The sequence below is a fragment of the Carex rostrata genome, chromosome 11 (assembly GCF_964058835.1).
Source record: "Carex rostrata chromosome 11, lpCarRost1.2, whole genome shotgun sequence".
Taxonomy (NCBI): domain Eukaryota; kingdom Viridiplantae; phylum Streptophyta; class Magnoliopsida; order Poales; family Cyperaceae; genus Carex; species Carex rostrata.
In genome coordinates this window covers 10,161,976-10,182,509 of record NC_135928.1, presented here as the reverse complement: position 1 = coordinate 10,182,509, position 20,534 = coordinate 10,161,976, and the positions used below count along the sequence as shown (strand labels likewise).

General features: G+C 33.4%; 1 protein-coding gene across 1 annotated transcript; it reads right to left on the bottom strand.

Annotated features, from left to right (window-relative positions):
- Window positions 1-8,558: 8,558 nt before the first annotated feature.
- LOC144561412 (beta-glucosidase 18-like) lies at window positions 8,559-18,117 on the bottom strand. Its single transcript, XM_078310375.1, has 10 exons — window positions 17,892-18,117; window positions 13,336-13,402; window positions 12,852-12,910; window positions 12,505-12,612; window positions 11,572-11,835; window positions 11,254-11,369; window positions 10,389-10,638; window positions 9,701-9,803; window positions 9,514-9,622; window positions 8,559-9,021 (listed from the first exon to the last, which is right to left on the bottom strand). Exons 1-10 carry the CDS (start codon window positions 18,024-18,026, stop codon window positions 8,832-8,834), a joined length of 1,401 nt encoding a protein of 466 aa, XP_078166501.1. The 5' UTR covers window positions 18,027-18,117; the 3' UTR covers window positions 8,559-8,831.
- Window positions 18,118-20,534: the final 2,417 nt, after the last annotated feature.

Sequence of the window (20,534 nt, the reverse complement as noted above, 5' to 3'; positions counted from 1 at the left end):
TGTTTAATTTCCATAAACTAACTTAATTAACTAGTTTAATTAAATTTATTCAAAACAATGTGCTCTTCCAAATTTAATTAAATTTATAGGTATAAATACTTGAAAGATAATTAATTAATACTTACAAACTAAGATATTAATACTAACATGTCTAACTTGATACGACTATATGGAGGACCACTCAAACTACATGGGAAGAAAAATCATACACATTTTTAGAGGTGGTTTTTTTCTTTTTCTTTTTTCAATGTCGTCCACATTTCTAACGATCTATAAAGAGTTTTGCGAATCTAAAACTACGAACGTATTCTACGCAATTTTATCTTTCAAATGAGATTCATGATGACATACTTTCGGGCTCATCGCCACACAAGCAAAAAATATGACATGAAAAATGTTCATTCGGATTATTTGTGGTAGTCTTTCTAATAAATCAAATTATATAGTATTTCATCTATTTTATATATAAAAAATTCTAATATTTCAATACAAAAGATAAATAAATTATAAATATTTTTATTTAATTAAAAAATATTAAAAATGAATAACCGCAAAAAAATTTTGAGGTTTTACAATTTCTATTTTCAAACCGCAAAATTTTTCCAAAACTGCAAATTTGTTTGCGATAATTCTATCTAAAACTGCAAAAAGAAATTGCGGTTTGGGTAGATTTAAAAAAAACACGAAAATCTGGGTAATTTCTGAAATTTAATGTTTTTTGGATATTAATAATTTTTTTGACAATTAGTTAATGAGTTTAAGTCCAATTAATTATTTTTTTGTCCTGACAAAAATTATGAATCCGCCTCAAACTACGGCTATTGGTCACTGGATAATTCTGTAACAATTCAATTTTTTTTACAATTACAACAAAGGAGTCGTTTTGATAGAGTCTGATGCGCAGTTATGTCAATTTGTAGCGTCAAATTATCTGTCTAATACGTAAAGCTTCATGTTAACGGTTTATTAGTCAAACCGATAGTTCAACCAGTTCAATTGCTAGTTTATTTAACTACCTATGTGTCACACCCCAAATCCCGGGTCTGACAGCCTGCCGTGTATATTTATTAAGACATATATATACGCAAGGCAGTGGATCTTTTATATGCATTAGCAATATCCTCATTTGCTGTATCCGTGTAATAAACCTGAAAATGACCCAAAGGGAGGGGGTGAGAATAAATTCTCAGTGCGTATTTGCCACAGTTAGATTATTGGACTTGCAATCAAACTCCATATTCAAAAATGAAACCCATTCAATAGCAATTCAAACAAATACATATTCATAATAAAAAGGAATGCATATGCTCGACAACAAATAATAAATCGAATCACAGTTTACGGAATTTCCACGATGAATTTCAAAACCTAACATATATTTGGCTTAACTTAATTCATTAGGGCTTGTAGCAACTATAGATGTTCTTTCGAGCTGGATCGTTATCAAACCCACATCTGTAGGGTTACAGGCGCCTACAGATGGCCAACCAAGCTGGACCCTTTATCTGACACCCATCTGTAGCTGTTTGGCTTAACCATTTCTTAAGATCTGGTTACAAGTCACCTATACAGGTCAACTTGACAAAAATGCAATCACGCGGAATCAAAGTCAGCCATACTGCTCAACTTTGCAATTTCATTCAAATAGAACCAAAGTCGGCTATCAGCCTTGCAAAATTCAGTAAACAGATTAACGGATAGGTCACCGTCACCTGATCCAGCCACCTAAACAGGTCGCCCTGGCAAATTCAGAAACAGATCAACGGATAGGTCACCATCACCTGATCCAGCCACCTAAACAGGTCGGCCTGGAAAATTCAGAAACAGAACAACGGATAGGTCACCGTCACCTGATCCAGCCACCTAAACAGGTCGGCCTGGCAAATTCAGAAACAGATCAACGGATAGGTCACCGTCACCTGATCCAGCCACCTAAACAGGTCGGCCTGACAGATCCATTCACGTATAGAACAATTAATAGAACTAATCAAATAATAACCATACCAACATGCCAATTTACCTTAACCGAACAATTCAATCATTCTCATTTATGCGAGAATCAATATGCAACATGAATTTCAAAGTATGCAACAATTAAGCATTCAACATGACAAACGAATAAACAGTTTAATTCCTGAAAATAAAGTATCAAACAAGTCCAAGAATCCCGCACCTGATTACGACGAGCGTACCGCTTAGTTATGGATCAGGCGTCTCGAAATGTCCTGCAAAGTCTTGCTCGACCGAGCCTACACCTATATTACATGTACCCTTGGTTTAACCTTTGTTCGAGTGCTTGCTTGAGTTGTATTAATCTCTTTATACTTTCCTTAACGAAATTCATATATTTTAGTGTCAACCCTTTCTTCATTGGTCTTAATTACTTAACATCTCTTATCAATTCTCATTTTTACGTTTGGGTCCTCTAGACCATACACAATTTGAATTGGGTAACAATTCCTCTCACTATTTTGGTTCTCGTAACAATTCAATTTGCCGATTAATTAAACCCTAATTTGGTTGAAAATTGAATTAATTGCTCTATGTCAAAGTTGAGAGAGAGGTTTACCGATTACAAGTCTATTTGGTCGGATTAGCCTAATCGATCAACAACATTTCCAAATTTTGGATTTGGTACCAAAAACCCTAGAAATGGGAATCTAAAATCGAGGTGAAATCGGGAAAAGAATCGACACATAAACAACCAATGAGGCTCAAGGAGCTAGTCTACAAGTAATTCAACCACAAATCTCGGGTTTAAAACGAAAAACCCTAACAATGGTGAAATTCGGATTTTGAGAGAGAAGATGAGAGAAGGGATTACCAAATGGGAGGGCTAGATGAGAGAAGCAACCAATTTCTCGCTCCTTCCTTCGATTTCACGGGAGTTTTGGTGAGTTTTGGAGGGAAGGGAAGCTCTCTCTCTCTTTTCTTCTTTCTTTGGCGGAACACCCAAGAGGCAAGGAGAAGGGACGAAGTGAGAGAGGAAGAGACACAAAATTTTGCTAATAGACCCTCACATTGTCGGATAAAACGTTATAACGTTTTGGTAAATCGTTATAACGATTCAGCTGGTGAGAAACACATAAAATAGTGTATAAAATGCAGAATTTAGTGTATAAAACGTTATAACGTTTTCTGAAAACGTTATGACGTTTTAATTGAATCTAGCCTTCGTAAAATTGCTATTTTTCTCAAGTTTTACAGCGAAAAACGTTATAACGTTTTACGATTTTTTTTATTTATTTATTTTTTTTTTTTTTTATTTACAGATGTAACACTATGTATATGAGATATGAGAATTATTATAAAATAATCAAATCTTTTTACATATTATTTGTAAAAATTCATACAAATATAATATAGTATAATAAGATTTAAGAATGTATTTATAAATATATATCAAAATTTAACATTTAAATAAAACAATAATACTGATTTTATAAAAAAAAAATTGAATATTTTTAAGGTGGATAAAGCTTCTATTTCGTTTGATACTTTGTAAAAATAATAAATTATATCTTAATAAAAATAGAGCACATCAACAAAAATAAATGAAAATTAGAATAAAAATAAAATAGTGATCATTGTTACTTTGAAGATAATTAAATATAAAAAATAAATGTATTTTGAATTAAACACAACGTATTTCCTAAGACGTTTTATCATATATATAATTTATTCTCTTGGAATATCTAATACTTTGACGTCTTGGCAAATTTCAAAGAAACAAACGTTCCATTTTGAATATATGCACGCCACAAATTAATTCAACTGTCTCATAAGAGGAATTAAGAAGACAGATCAAATTGAGAATGAGGTGGAGATTTGTTCATCTTTAGCGTGCAACCTCTTTTTTTCCCCAAAAGGATAAAATTAGTCAATTTTGTGTCAAGAATATTTACTCTAAATAAATTTGCTAATGTAATTTGAAACAATTTTCAGAGGGCCGAGCTATTGTTTACCAAAAGAGAAAAAGATATCGGAATGTAAATAAGAATCTAAAATGTCGGCCCGTATCAACCCAAAATTGAAATAAAAAATCTCTCGAGATAAACTAAAAAGATATTTTCATAAAAAAAAACCCTTTATTTTAATAAGATATGGTATAAATATTTTCTTAAAAAACATAAACCAATCTAAAGTATATATAAAAGTTGCAGACAAGAAATACAATTTGTTGGGGTTAAATCTAGAAATGCGGAATACCGGTACACTCCGTATCAACTACAAAAAACCCGCAATAGACCCAAAAAATTGTATACCAATAAGAACCGAGAAGTTAGAAACAAATGCAATCTTGCATACAAGCAAATATATCAAAGTGGATGAAATATGTTACCGGGAGATAGATCGACTCCAAAAAGTATACAAGAGAGCAAACATAGAGATTATGTGACTCGGTCGAGCCTACTCTACCGAAAGACAAACGACCGACAAATTTCACTATCAAACAAGAGATAACAAGAGTATTCCAAATATTAATACAAACAATCACTCTATCTCACTATCTCTTCCTCTCTCTCTCTCTCTCTCTATTTAGCACAAAGAGCCGCCAAGCATCAGCCACATTAAACGTAGGTTAGCAGGAACACGTATCCTCTACATTAACTCAAAAGGGAATCTTTTGAGTTAATGCATCTCAGCTGTTTGATTTTAAATGAAGACAATCTGGCTATCTGATTTTAACACAGGATCTCTTTAACATTAGTGCGGATCTAGTCCGCACGGATCTTAAAGCCAATCAAATGATTGATATGCATTAACTCAAAAGATTAGTGAGGATCTAGTCTACACAGATCTTTAATGTTAGTGCAGATCTAGTCCACATAGATCTTAAAGCCAATAAAATAGTTGAGATACATTAACTCAAAATATTCTCTTTTGAGTTAATGCAGAGGATATGAATCCCGGCAAAGAAATAGAGGAGAACAAGGCAATTATTAGGCTGAGCTTATTTGGGCCTAAAACCCAACACTATTTATCACTCCTTTATTTAAAAGAACAAAAAGTACCCTTTCAAACTTTCTTTTTGCAAATATGAAGACTGGACTTGGAAAGTTGCAGCACGAAACCGTTCGAACACTTCACTGTTAAATTAAAAGGAGATTTCGTTGCGTCGTTATCATGTAGATAACATTTGTGTCAATGTCCAACGCAGCACCGTATCAGAGGCTATAATATAATAAGAAGATAACCATCCTTGTCATGCCAATCTTCAACTTACCAGCAATTTCCATTCCACGACTACATAATTAACTAATTAATCTTATTTAATAATTTTCTTGCTTAGTTGTGTACGCTACCTGAAGCACTAGAAACATACATGTATTTAAAAATTAAAACACTGATACTGATAACTATTCATATCAGTAGTCATATCTGCTTTCGAAATTAAAATCATACTTGTATCCATATCTGACAATTATTCGTATTCAAATATATATTTGAATCCGCGAAACTTAGGGGTGTAAACGGATCGGATAATATCCAATTTCATCCGGATTCGAATCCGGAAAAACACTAAAATTATCCGACCGTATCCGTATCCGTATCCGAAAAATTATAACGGATACGGTAAGACCTTTAACTATCCGTATCCGACTGTTTACACTTTTAAATCACAACAAATGTGATATATGTTTTTAAATTGATTTTTTAAATTGCATACTAAATGAATAATTTATTAAATTGCATATATATATATATATATAGAGAGAGAGAGAGAGAGAGTGGCTAATATCAAAACGTTTGCACCAACCCTCCCGTGCAACCGAGTCAGTTTCCAATTTTTAAAGTTCAAATAATAAATCTAAACCGTTAGATGTGTTCTCCATATTAAAATGTGCTTGGAGACCAAATTTTACATTTTTTGGAATTTTTTTACTATTTATTAAGCCACTTTGAAAATCGCTGATCCAACGGTGGCTGTTTGGAACAGTAAAATCAGAAGCCACCGTTGGATCAGCGATTTTCAAAGTGGCTTAATAAATAGTAAAAAAATTCCAAAAAATGTAAAATTTGGTCTCCAAGCACATTTTAATATGGAGAACACATCTAACGGTTTAGATTTATCATTTAGACTTTAAAAATCGGAAACTAACTCGGTTGCACGGGAGGGTTGGTGCAAACGTTTTGATATTAGCCACTAAGGACCTATTTGTAAAATGAATATCTTTTTATTTTCAAAGTTCAAACAGTCGATCCGAACCGTTCATCTTGTTCTCCATATTAATATGTGTTTGGAGACCAAAGTTTACATTTTTCTGATTTTTTTTACTATTTATTAAGATGGGTACAAAATTCAATGGTCTGAATTTGATATTTTTTGTACCCATCTTAATAAATAGTAAAAAAAATTCAGAAAAATGTAAAATTTGGTCTCCAACCACATATTAATATGGAGAACAAGATGAACGGTTCGGATCGACTGTTTGAACTTTGAAAATAAAAATATGTTCATTTTACAAATAGGTCCTTATGTCCATAGAAGCATCACTATATATATATAGGAATATGCTAGCATGCTATGCATAGCATAGAGCCCCTCCATGCAACGCATTGGATTTTGACTTTTCAAAATCCTAACGGTCGATCCGAACCGTTCATCTTGTTCTCCATATTAATATGTGTTTTCAGCAAATCTGGACCATAAAAAACAGCGATTTTCAATAAATCTAAAGAAATAGTAAAAAAATTCCAAAAAATGTAAAATTTGGTCTCTAAATACATATTAATATGGAGAACAAGATGAACGGTTCGGATCGACCGTTAGAATTTTGAAAAGTCGAAATCCAAGGCGTTGCATGGAGGGGCTCTATGCTATGCATAGCATGCTAGCATATTCCAATATATATATATGAACAATATGACACTATGACATAATTAGTGACTAATATTTTAATAATATAATAAATGTTTTGTAACTTACAAGCTAATTATGAAAAATATCCGTATCCGTCCGATATTATCTGTGACATTTAATATCCGATCTGTATCCGTATCCGAGACTATCTGTATCCGTATCCCAGAGCTCTGGCGTTGTAGCATTGATGAAAGTTTCAGCCGCCATGCCATGTGGAAAACAATGAGGAACTTATCCCTCTGTAGCCTGCCAATGAAGACCTCAGCAGGTTGGATCAGCTCAGTCCTCATGGCAAAGCCCATAACACCTTGCAACGAGAAGCCATATTCCCTGCCATGGGTGTCAAAGACCACAGCAGAGCTGAGCTTCATGAGCTCTGATTTGGTAGTTGAGTCCCTAGTTATGTGATATGACAACCTCTTGGGACGGTTGTTGGGGAAGGCTTCAATAGCCCCCTGACATGGCTTGAGCAACTCATCAAAAGGCGATGCTTGCTTTGGAGGAGAAGCTAGGCGCCTGGGCTTGCCGGCCCAGTATGGCATGACTGCCAGATTGAGGGTTTTTGTGTTGCATCTTGATCTCATGTGACCTTCGCCCCAGCACTTGCCGCAACACATTGGATTTCAGCAAGAGGCAGCCGTGTGGCCCGTGCGGCAGCACCTAAAACAACGGTCATGCCATTCGGTGAAGTGAGCAGAGGGGGGAAATTGGAGCTGAGTGGGGCTGTGCGGCAAGAAGTAGTAGGTTGGGTTGGCCGGCGGGGGTGAATGGGGAGGAGAGGGAGTGGCCATGGGAGCTTGATTGGGGGTGGTTTTGGAGAGCTGCTGAGGAAGGAGAGGGGTAGTGACTACTTGGGAGAACAGTGGCATGTTGTTATATGGGGTGTAGAGAGGTTAATCGACGCAGGTTGCTGGGAGGTGGTAGGGTTTCCTTTCCGTCGGCTAACAGTAGTCCATGCGCTCTCCATCTCCTCTCCCAAGTTCTCGCAAATGAAGCTAGTTGAAAGTGATCAACCCGTTCACTAATGAGGCGATACTACTTGTACATTTTCCACTAGTGTATAATTTAAAATATGAGAGAACTAGCCTTTAATTTAGTAACAAAAGACAATAATCTATGTTGTTGGTTCGAATTGGAATATGAATCTTTTATGAATATAGAAATTTAAAAAGCTAGATTTTTGTTTGAATAATTATAAATAATGATGGTTGATCATTCACAAATGTTAGTTCGTATAATTAATGTTTAGTGTTGTAAATTTTATTATATTTTGTACGAACTATATTATTATCTCTTATATATATTCTATTAATAATGATGAATTGTCCGTAAAAGTAAAAGTCGGATGGATTAATCAGTCTGAATGTATTCGTTTGGTGCCTGTATTTAGTCTATTTATTTCTGTACTTGGAAATATTTTCCAACATTTGTCAACTGTATAAAATACAAGTTCAGTCAAAATTGTCGAACATATGTGTTCAGAAAATAGACATAAAATTATAAAACCTAAAAAAATTAAGGATGTTGTCATTAAAAAGAAATTTAAAAATCAGAATACACAGTAAATATTCATGCAGAAAAATCTGGGTTGTGCTAAAATTGTACTGTTAACTTGTGTTGAGCATTGAGATTTCTAATTACAGAAGCATTCTAAATAAGGAGGCATATATACCCATATGTTAATAATTACACTGTACATATGTTATTTCCCATATGTTCATAATTACACTGTACATATATGATAAAAACTAAAAAATAAAAAAACCAAGCAAGTCCATTTACAAAATAGCATCCAACTATAAATCTCATTATTCTTTTTTTAATGTAGGGTTTGCCTCATATGGAAAAAAATCCTTATTGGCTTATTCAAAAGAGGTAGCTAATTTTTAAAATTCATTTGCCTCTTTTTTTTTTTAATCTAAAAGAACTGTAATTTTGAAATTACATACAATTGTTTTACTATAATTTAATCTGCTTTCAACAGTGAATCTGACCCTTGAAGAAACTCTTTGTACCACATGGCAGATAGCTTAGGTGTCCTTACTTGTGTGGTGAAGTCAACATGGTAAAGCCCAAATCTGAGAGTATAGCCATACAGCCACTCAAAGTTGTCCATTATGGACCATATGAAGTAGCCTCTTACATCTGCTCCATTCCTATAAAAACAAAGGTAAACTAATAAGTTCACTATATTAAGAGGGCACACATTGATTAATTTCAAGAATTAATTAAGTTGCAACTAACATAATAATAATAATATTCAAAGTCTTTATTACCAAACAAGTTCGGATAGGCTAGAAATGAAATTCAACCAAAATCAGCAACAATTTGTGAGGGTTTCATTTTCATAAAGAAGTTTTTTTTACCGCTCGCTCGCCAAACCTATCACGAACCCCCATTTTTTGAACTTGGAACATGCTGTTTAGAAACTACTCCTAAACCTTAAACCCTGAAACCTGAACCCCTAAACTCCAAACCATAAACCCTAACATAGTACATAAAAAAGATATATGACATAAAAAAGTACATATAAAAACTAAAATGTATTAGGATTGTTGACATTAGGAAAAGAGACTTAATTAATTTGTAGCAAAAATCAATACCCTAACTCTTTAATGTAACTAATTAAGTGCAGAGATATGTTTTACCGGATGGTTTTAAGCAGCATTCCAAGATACTTGTTCAGATAATCCACCCGGTCCAAGTCATTGACGAAATCCTTCACCGTGGTGTAGTTGCTTACGCCTTGTGCATAACCTTGTTTAGGAAAATTGTAAGACCCATGATGACTTGAAAAGGAGTAAAAAGGTCATAAATATGATATATATGATGTACCATTTTCAGTGAGAAACATAGGCATGTTGTTGTATCTTTCCTTGATGTAATTGACCATCATTTCTAGACCATGAGGAACAACATAGAATGTTGGCATTGCAGTCTGTAAAAACATGAAAAATATGAAGTTTGAATTAGGAGGCCCCCCTATATATGATTACTAGAACCCGACCAAATATGAATTGGATCTGAACAGACCCAGTACCTCAATGGGCTGGGTATGGTTCAATTTATTAATTTTCCAGCAGGACCAACAGATCAGATAGTGGCACTAAAGAGTAATTTTTCAAATATCCACCCCATTTTCCTTGAAAGAAAATTAAATGTGCATGGCCGGGCTTCATTACCCATATACCCAGACACCTCAATATTTGTGTTATAATTACCCATATACCCAGAACAGAAATTTAATTAAAATGTGTGCATGCGCAAAATTTCAGAACAACCAAATTCAGAGGATATGCAACTATACTGGACCTGATATACTGTCAACTCAACTTGTTCAATCAAATTGGCAAAACAACAGAAGGTCCTAAAACTTTGTTGACCTAAAAATTAACACCGACACAAACAGACACACCTTAACTAATTCTTCATTTCAATCAAGAGCCTGAGGTTCTGGGTGAAGCTATTAACATAAAATTGTCAGATGAAATCAGAGAAACCATTATTTGCATTTTGCACTTACAGGGGTTCCAATGGGGATGCCATTTCTCTCGCCTGTAGTGTATGTAAAGGCATTTCCATTAAAATCCGCTACCTCGCAGGGAGAATACAAGCAGTCCCTCACATATAGAGTAGTGTAGTGGTTTACACCAATGAAGTCCATCTTGTACCTTAGTTTTTTCTTATCCTTAGATGAGAATATTGGCAGATTGGAGCCTAATATTTGCCGCATTTCTGAAGGGTAATCTCCAAAAATGATTGGATCGAGAAACCTGTACTCAGTAAGAGAGTAAAATCAGACAAATATATGGTGTTCTTTGAAATTTTCAAATTTTATTATGATATTCTCTATGTTGGTCATGTTTTAAAGGATAATGTTATGACTGAATGTATAACTATCTTATTAACATCATATGTCAAAATCTAATTTTCTATTTGAATTGATACTATAGTAAAAAGTTTCTGAAATCAATTGTGATAAAAATTCTATACAGACATGGACATATATGCATTTATATACCACTAATTAATTTGCCAATAAAATGTTCGATAGAAAATATAACATCTTAAACAAACAAGTATAGTAAGTCAATACGAACTTTGTAGTGAGTAATACAAATCAAATGAACTTTGCTGTAGAGAATTATATAGAATAAGTTCCTCTTTTTCAGTAATTACAGAGTTAACCAGCAGTACCACAATACTGCAGCCTTTTGTTTTTCAAATTAGAGCTATGCAGCAGTTTGAGTGCCCTATATGTGAACCTAGTTCATTGTGGTACTATATTAAAAAAGAATTTTACTTTAGTTTAATATCGTACATTATTATTTTTCTAATTAATTTAAATTTTTGATGAAAATTAATCATTATGATTTGTCTCAAATTACCATGGCACATCAAATGCAAGAAGTCGCTTAGTGGCCACCCAATCATTTGTCAAGTTCCTTAGCGGTTCATACCAGGTTGCAGACATTACAATACCAATTCTACCACCTTGTTTTGCCTATGAATTTAACATACATTAATCAATTTTATGTAAAGCACCAGAATCAGAATACACATATACCTGATATTGATTTAATACTATGTAAATCAATCAAGCATACTTGAATTTCATTGAACTTCATGCAATGATGCAAAGCATCAGAGTTGCTGACTGGTAAAGTACCAAGATCCACGACTTTACATAATATGCATCTACATACCTGATATTTTTTCTTATATATTTGAACCGCAATTCCATGTGATAGTATGACATTATGAGCAGCAACATATGGTTCCACAGATGAATTTCCGCTGAGGCACTCACCAAATGGTGCTGAACAGTGAAGAGGGGGATATGTACCAACCAAATATCCCCTTTTAATCATGACATTGGGCTCATTAAATGTTTCCCAGTATTTCACTCGGTCGCCAAATTCTCTGAAACATACTTCTGCAAAGTACCCAAAATCCTTCCTGTAAACCAAAAAAAATTGAGTAACATTTTATTTGTTTTCTTTTTTGTGATCACTTGTGTTTTTTCTTGTAGAAATAAGGATTACTTATGTGCCTTGTTTTGGTGGTTTCTATTCATTAGCTCTATTTTTACGAGTATGTAAGCAAGCAAGCAAAGACAAATTGGCTTAATGCATCATGCTCTGTAATTTATCCAGTTCACGACATAAAATAAAACTAAACAAAAATAAAAAAAGAAATAAAAAAGAAAAAAAAAATATTTGTACTGAATCTCTGGATTAAGCCATCCTCCATATTTGTACTTTATGCATAGTGTCTGGTTTTTTGCTCTGTGGACCTAGCTACCTTATTTAATCTGTGTTTTTCAACTTTTTTAGGGTGAATTTCTTGGAATCACGAACTTCACCTCAGAAAAGTTAACAAACTTGATTTATTCAACTTAAGTCACTGAACTTTGATAGTTATTCAAATTTAGTCACTTCACGAATATCTCGGTTTAACTCTTTTCCCTTCTTTTATCTTTTCCTGATCTTTCAAGTGTCCTTTTAGTTTAATTATTGAAGCACCAATTGTCAAATGCTTTAAGGCAATCAAAGGTTTATCCATTTACCATGAAAATTTAGTTCTCAACTAATATCTGGTACTATTTATTTTACCTGCTAGAGAGATATAGAAATTTAAAATAAATCAGCCAAAAATAATACTAGCTTACCAGCAAGAATTCTGGACCAAGAAATTGAGAATCGATAAGAATTGACCCCAAGAGAATGCATCAACTCGATATCATCCTATAAAAAATCAACATCGAATTCTATTTCAATTACATCGATGAAATTATGTAAATGATATGAAAAATATAACAACTATCGAAAAAATATATTCTTCCCATTATATTCTACAAGTGTATTAAAAAGATGTATTCTGCACCAAAATTTCAGGACTGAGTTAGACATTTGAGAATTATTGGAATTATTTGTGAAGAATATTATTTTTGGTTCCTTTACTTTTCAGTTTTTTCTCAACTCACCATGTAGAGATGGTAGTGGTCATCCGCAATATCTCCATTGCTACTATCGTCAATTTTTCCTAATTCAAAAGAAATAAAAAGTTGCTTATATTACAAATCACTTGTTATTACAAAACCGAAAAACCTTATGGTTTCAGTAGATACAAGAGGGGTCTTATATGCTTGTTTTTCACATCTTGAAAAGAAACAACTGATGTCTTATAATGGTTTTTTTCAATCCTGGCCCCATTTTTGGGAACTGATGTTGAAATGTATGATCCAAATTGCAAGATCCAAAACTCTGAACTATTCTGCTGCTATTCATTGATGAATAGAAACAATCACCCTATATATATATATATATGAGATATCATGGGAATTGATATTTCCACAAGTACTGGCTTAATTATTCTTTACAACCCTGATCTGTTAATTCAACAGTTGCTTAATCCATTGTTTATGCAACTGATGACTTAATTATTCTTTGGAATTGATAAAAACAAACCCGGTATATGGGACAAAACATCCCAATTGCTTAGTTCTTTGTTTCCTTGCAAATAAGCACCTTCAATCTGCGAATGAAAAAAGCAAAGGCTGACTACACATGTATATTTGTACTAAAATATACAAAATATTGTCTTGCAAAATTATTTGAAATATTTGTAGTTTTTAATTAAATAGTACATTTATTAGATATGTCAACAGTTGAGACAGATTAATTAATAATATTTAATACTAACGGTTCCAAAATATTACGTGTACTGGGCCAGAAGGTATTTGGCAGTGGTTAGGTTTCGCTATCAGAATTAATTGACATAATTATGTAAACTATCCTATTCATGTAGGAGAACAATTTGGTACCTACCAACCAAAATCTGGACCGAATTTTTTAAATATCGAAATAGGGGATAGTTTTTTATTTTTGTCGAGAAATAGGTAGAACGAGTTCGTTTATCTCGTCCAGCGGACGGGACTAATTATCCCGTCCGACTTAATTTAATTAATAATCAAATTAATCAAACTCAGAGGAGAGGAAAGAAAAAACTGGACGGTATAATCTGACCTGTTCGGAGTAAAAAATATATATATATATGGAACGATATGGTTAAACCCGTCCGGGCTCTGAGGTAAAAAAAAAAAAAAGACGGATTAAGGGATCCCGTCCCCAGCGAAAATACCCGGATAAAAAGGATCAATGAAAACACACGTTCAACTAATCCTCAACAGCTAACTATACTATAATTATAGTATAGTAGTGCACTTGAAATGAAAGATGCCAAAATGAATTTTTCTTTTTAAAAAAAGGAGCACGCCATTCCTCGTTATCAGAAGCATACTGGTGCAGCATTAGATCAAGTCAATATATATATATATATATATATATATAGAGGAGGGTTCAAATGCATCCAAATTTTTGTGCACTCAAATGCATCCTATCTTTCAAATTCTTTTTCTCCATTTTCAAAGTCCGAATAGTCAATCCGAACCGTTAGATGCGATCTATATATTAAGATGTGGTTGGAGACCAAATTTTACATTTTTTGGAATTTTTTTACTATTTATTAAGCCACTTTGAAAATCGCTGATTTTACATTTTCTGGACCATTGGATCAGCGATTTTCAAAGTGTTTAATAAATAGTAAAAAAATTCCAAAAAAATGTAAAATTTGGTCTCCAAGCACATCTTAATATATAGATCGCATCTAACGGTTCGGATTGACTATTCGGACTTTGAAAACGGAGAAAAAGGATTTGAAAGATAGAGTACATTTGGGTGCACAAAAATTTGGGTGCATTTGAACCCTCCTCATATATATATATATCTATGTTGCATGGATACGGGTACGGGTATCGTGTCGGACACGACACGGGTACGGCGATACGGCAATTCTCAAAAATAGAGGATACGACACGGCTATTATATATATTATTTTTCTATTTTAATTATGATATTTAGATTAATATTAAATTTAAACTAAACTTGTACAAAGACTTACTCAAGTATGAATTAAATACCATACCTACTATAATGTAACACATAACATAGTCTATTACAGTGAGAAAGTATTTTGGCTCTTAACAGGAAAGCTTGGGTTCGAATCACGCCCAGAGCAAAAAATAGTCTAATTATTACTTTGTTGGCGGGGTGTATTGGACCAGGTCCAGGAGAAAAAAATAATTATATATGCTGTGAAAGCTTAGGACAGGACTCCATGAGCAATCTGCGGAGATAAAAAAAAAATTAGAAGTGTCCCGACCGTGTCCAACCGTATCAGCGCATTCAACGAGGTGTCGGAGACTGTATCAAGAGGGTAGGGACGCGCCAGCTCATCTGACACGCCAGCTGGCGTACCTGACACGTATCGTGGCCGTGTCAGAGGAGTGTCGGTGTCGGATACGTGTCGGACACGGGTACGGTGACCTTCTAGGAGTGTCAGGGTAGCATAGATATATATATACACACACCAGTGGTTTAAATAACGGTATGCGGTTGTCAGACGGACAGAGTACCGTCAAGCGATTAATTGGTATGTGGCCAATTAATCAGAATTATGCGGACAATTTAACGTTTTTATTAAATTTATTTATATATATCATAATTTATTAAAAATAATTTATTTAACTCATTAAACTTATCAAATAAACTTAATTTAACTTAATTTAACTTAATTTCATTATTATAACATGACATTGCACTTTTTTTTTTAACGCACAAGCACTTTACATGTGTCAGTAACACATTTATTTAATGAAAAAATAAATTCAAGAGTTAAAACTTTTTTCAAATACTAATAACATATTATGTGAAAGAAATGAAGCATTCCAACATAAAATCACTAAATTTAGTTTATAATAATAACTTAGTTTCATAAATGAATATGTCGTACTAATTGAAAAAATTACATCAGTAATTAGTAAGAAAAATATATGATAAATAAATAGAAGAAGAATTAATAAATTTTAAAGTAAGTAAGAAGAAAAAACATATACAAAAAATATTGAATGTATGTCCAAGCATAAACAAAACCGCAATACATGATTTATAAAACTTATTATCACACACTATCACATAAAAAAAATCAATGTGAAAAAAATTACTGAAATAAATTAGAATAAACTGCAATAAACGGGAATAATCGGTCGATTAATCAGTAAAACGGCCGATTAATCGGGAAAAACAGCCGATTAAACGTTTTTCACCGCAAACATGCCTCCGTTAAAGATATGCGTGACGGTTTGGCCACCGTCACCGATTAATCAGCCGACACTAACAGCCTTTGAATGTACATACTTAAATAGTACATAAACAAAGATTTGCACTGGTATATATATATCTGAATGCATTTGTTAATTAAGCATATATAAACCGTGTATTATAAAACTATTGATGCTTGACTTGTTACCATACAAGTAAAAATAAAATATATTATAAATGATCCATTAATCAAGGTAATAAGGTCATCTGGTTATAAATCAAGGATTGACTAACCACAAAGTCAATATAATGAATGTCTCCAAACGAAGTGCAGCTGTTACATAGGTTGAAATCGGCACCAGGCTAATTAAATTAATGTATAAATTAAATGGTACTTAAAAAGTATTTGTTGTCGCAGATTATTATTTGGATATGCCTTAACCGCATTTTTTTTTCTTAACCCGGAGTCCGGACGGGTTTAACTATACTGTCCCATTTTTTTTTTTAAAACCCCAGACACGGATTATACCGTTCGGATTTTTTTTTCTTTTCTCTCCGCTGAGTTTGATTAATTTGATTGTTAATTAAATTAAGCTGGATGGGATAATTAGTCCCGTCCGCTGGACCGCTGGACGGAATAAACGGACCCGGTCTACTTATTTTTCAACAAAAATCAAAAGCTATCCCCTATTTCGATATTTTATTTATTTATTTTCTATTAATAAAAAATTCGGAAATCTGGACCATCTGATCAAGATTCGGATCAATTATGTCCAGATGAAATGCACGAGACCTCTTTAATATTCGTGCAGATTATGATCAGATGGTCAGAATCTAAACAGAAATATTATATTCACCTATGTTTAAGTCTTTTATTATACCACTTCAGTACTATAGTCCACAACAATATTTAAGAATAAACTTGGACTAAATAACTACTTTTAGCTAGAGACAAATCTTGGGAAATGTAAGCACATGCTCCCTAATAGCATTAAAAAATAAATAAAAAAACAAAACAAAACACCTCCAAAATGGAAGAATTCCACGTTTATCTGGATCGCTAAGTTAATCTGCAGCTCATTTATGGGGATGGCGCAGATTGAATTAGCGGCTCCCAAAAGCCCAAAAAATACACTGTAATGTTAAATATATTACGGTTTTAAGAGAACTCTAAGCTAATCTGGGACCTCCCATAAATGGACTACTGATTGGCTTAGCAATTCACTTAAATGTTGAATTCTTCTATTTTGAAAGTGTTTTGATTTATTTATTTTTTTGATTTATTTATTTTTTTAAAAGGGTATAAATAAAAATTTCGGAAATGCTCCTCCGAACAATATTGGAACTTATCAGGTAACATCCGTGAATGTTTTATGTCATATTTTTTTTATATAATTTAAATTAATATTGGATATGTTTCTATACCCGTGCCCCTTGATAGAAATGCTTACAAGATGACGCTAAATATTTTTGTATATGTCAATATCAAGCCATAAAGCATGCTAAACATTTTTTGTACATGTCAATATCAAGCAATAAAGACATGCTAAATATTATATTATATGTCAATATCAAGCCGTATGCTAAATATATATTTTCTTTTATTTAATTAGATGCTCTTCTTCTTAATACCAAATGTGGATAATCATATAATTGCCTAACTCCATTTTTGGTCTTAGTAGCAAATATTGGAAATTTGAAATGCAATTGGTAATTGCTCTGTATTTTTTTCTTTTAAGTGATGCAATTGCTCTGTTAGGGCGAAACGCAGGGATGTTATGTGGCTCTACCTATATGATCTTATATGGTGCTTATGATTCTTGCAATCTTTTCAAAAAGAAAGAGAGGAGAGAGGGAGAGAGAACCTGATAAGAAGAGGTGGCAGTGCCAAAGAGGAAGGAATCAGGGAAGTCGCTTCGGTCGAATCCCTCGACAAGCAAGGAGAGGAAGCAGAGAAGATAAAAGGCTGCGGCCATGAAGGTTTTCTTCTTGATCCCCATAATCTCTGCACTTTAACCAAATGTAGATCGATCACTTGCGCTTTTTCATGGATAATTGAGAATTGATACCTTTTAGGTGGGTGGCTTCCCAATCGTTTTTGTACAATAGATTAGAACAAGTGGCTTGGTACTTGTAAATATTTATATATGGAGCACCGATATGAATTTTTGTTCTCTCCATTTGAAAGTCACTGGAAACCACCATTCAGCATTCGGAGAATTTTGACTTTTGAGAATGCAGGAGTGGAATGGACGGAAATATTGAAGGAGCATTTGGAGAATTTTTTTTTATGAATAATTATATGAATCCTTCCACTCCCATCTTCCATCATCTTCCATTTTTTAAACTCTCCATACATATTTTTAAAAGTGTGTTTTTTTTCTTTTTTTCAATGTCGTCCACATTTCTCACGATCTATGAGGAATTTTGTGAATTTAAAACCACGAACGTATTCTACGCAATTTTATATTTTAAATGAGATTTAGGATGACATATTTTCAGGCTCATCGTCACACAAGTATTTATACCTATACTTATAAGTATTTATCTTCCCCAATCGTGTTTAATTTCCATAAACTAACTTAATTAACTAGTTTAATTAAATTTATTCAAAACAATGTGCTCTTCCAAATTTAATTAAATTTATAGGTATAAATACTTGAAAGATAATTAATTAATACTTACAAACTAAGATATTAATAATTACATGTCTAACTTGATACGACTATATGGGGGACCACTCAAACTACATGGGAAGAAAAATCATACACATTTTTAGAGGTGGTTTTTTTCTTTTTCTTTTTTCAATGTCGTCCACATTTCTAACGATCTATAAAGAGTTTTGCGAATCTAAAACTACGAACGTATTCTACGCAATTTTATCTTTCAAATGAGATTCATGATGACATACTTTCGGGCTCATCGCCACACAAGCAAAAAATATGACATGAAAAATGTTCATTCGGATTATTTGTGGTAGTCTTTCTAATAAATCAAATTATATAGTATTTCATCTATTTTATATATAAAAAATTCTAATATTTCAATACAAAAGATAAATAAATTATAAATATTTTTATTTAATTAAAAAATATTAAAAATGAATAACCGCAAAATTTTTTTGAGGTTTTACAATTTCTATTTTCAAACCGCAAAATTTTTCCAAAACTGCAAATTTGTTTGCGATAATTCTATCTAAAACTGCAAAAAGAAATTGCGGTTTGGGTAGATTTAAAAAAAACACGAAAATCTGGGTAATTTCTGAAATTTAATGTTTTTTGGATATTAATAATTTTTTTGACAATTAGTTAATGAGTTTAAGTCCAATTAATTATTTTTTTGTCCTAACAAAAATTATGAATCCGCCTCAAACTACGGCTATTGGTCACTGGATAATTCTGTAACAATTCAATTTTTTTTACAATTACAACAAAGGAGTCGTTTTGATAGAGTCTGATGCGCAGTTATGTCAATTTGTGTCACACCCCGGAACAGGGGGTCGCGCAGTTTTGTTTTAAAATGCGGTTTCGTTCATGCAGATCTATATATATATATATATATAAAACGTTATGTTTATGTGTGTGGGCCCGATTCTATTGGTATGCGGGGGGTGGCAGGGGGGCGGCAGCCCCCTGCGAGCGTTGTTTGAGGTTACGAAGCACCGCTCAATAGAGCCCGGAAAATTTGATTTTGGAGAAGTCAAATGGTATGAAAATCCTTTAACCGACGGTCCAGATTAGTCAAATTATCATATGATTTGATTTAAAACAAGTTTGGTTCAAAACCGATTTAATTTGGCTAAGTTATACCCAAAACAGTATTTTTGGGAACCCATTGCGGCCCGCAATAGGGCTGTTGCGGCCCGCAACACTTCCCAAAATTTCCAGCCTTTGAAATTTGCCTCTGTCTCCATTCATTTCGGCCCGCAATGAATTTATTGCGGCCCGCAACAAATTCCAAAATTCCCAGCCTCTGCAAAGCGCTTCTGCCTCCATTCATTGCGGCCCGCAATGACCTGGTTGGCTTGTTAAGCTGCGAATTTTTTTGTCTACTCTCATTGCGGCCCGCAATAGGGTTATTGCGGCCCGCAATAAGGGTACTGATTTTCATTCCTTTGCCCATTTTCGTGAAATTTCACCCCGTTTTCAAACCCGATCAAATCCCCGTATAACTAAACAATTATTCCCCATTCACTAGCAATTTTAATGACATTTAAAATGCAATTTCAACATTTAAATCATAACAACCATTTAAAACATACCGTTAGGGTTTTATAACATAATACGGTTCGATAACAACCTATACATCAAAATAACCGACTACGGGTTCAACTACACATTCAAAATGGACATAAAAGGGTTTGGCATAACCTATTAGCCCGGCCTAAACTCACGTGTCGAGCCCGAGTCCCACTTCACTCGCGTTTACCTGCACATATCAATTCAAAGGGAAAAATTCCCCGAGGGGAGGGGGTGAGAAAACCTGTCATCCGTTTTCTCAGTGCGGAA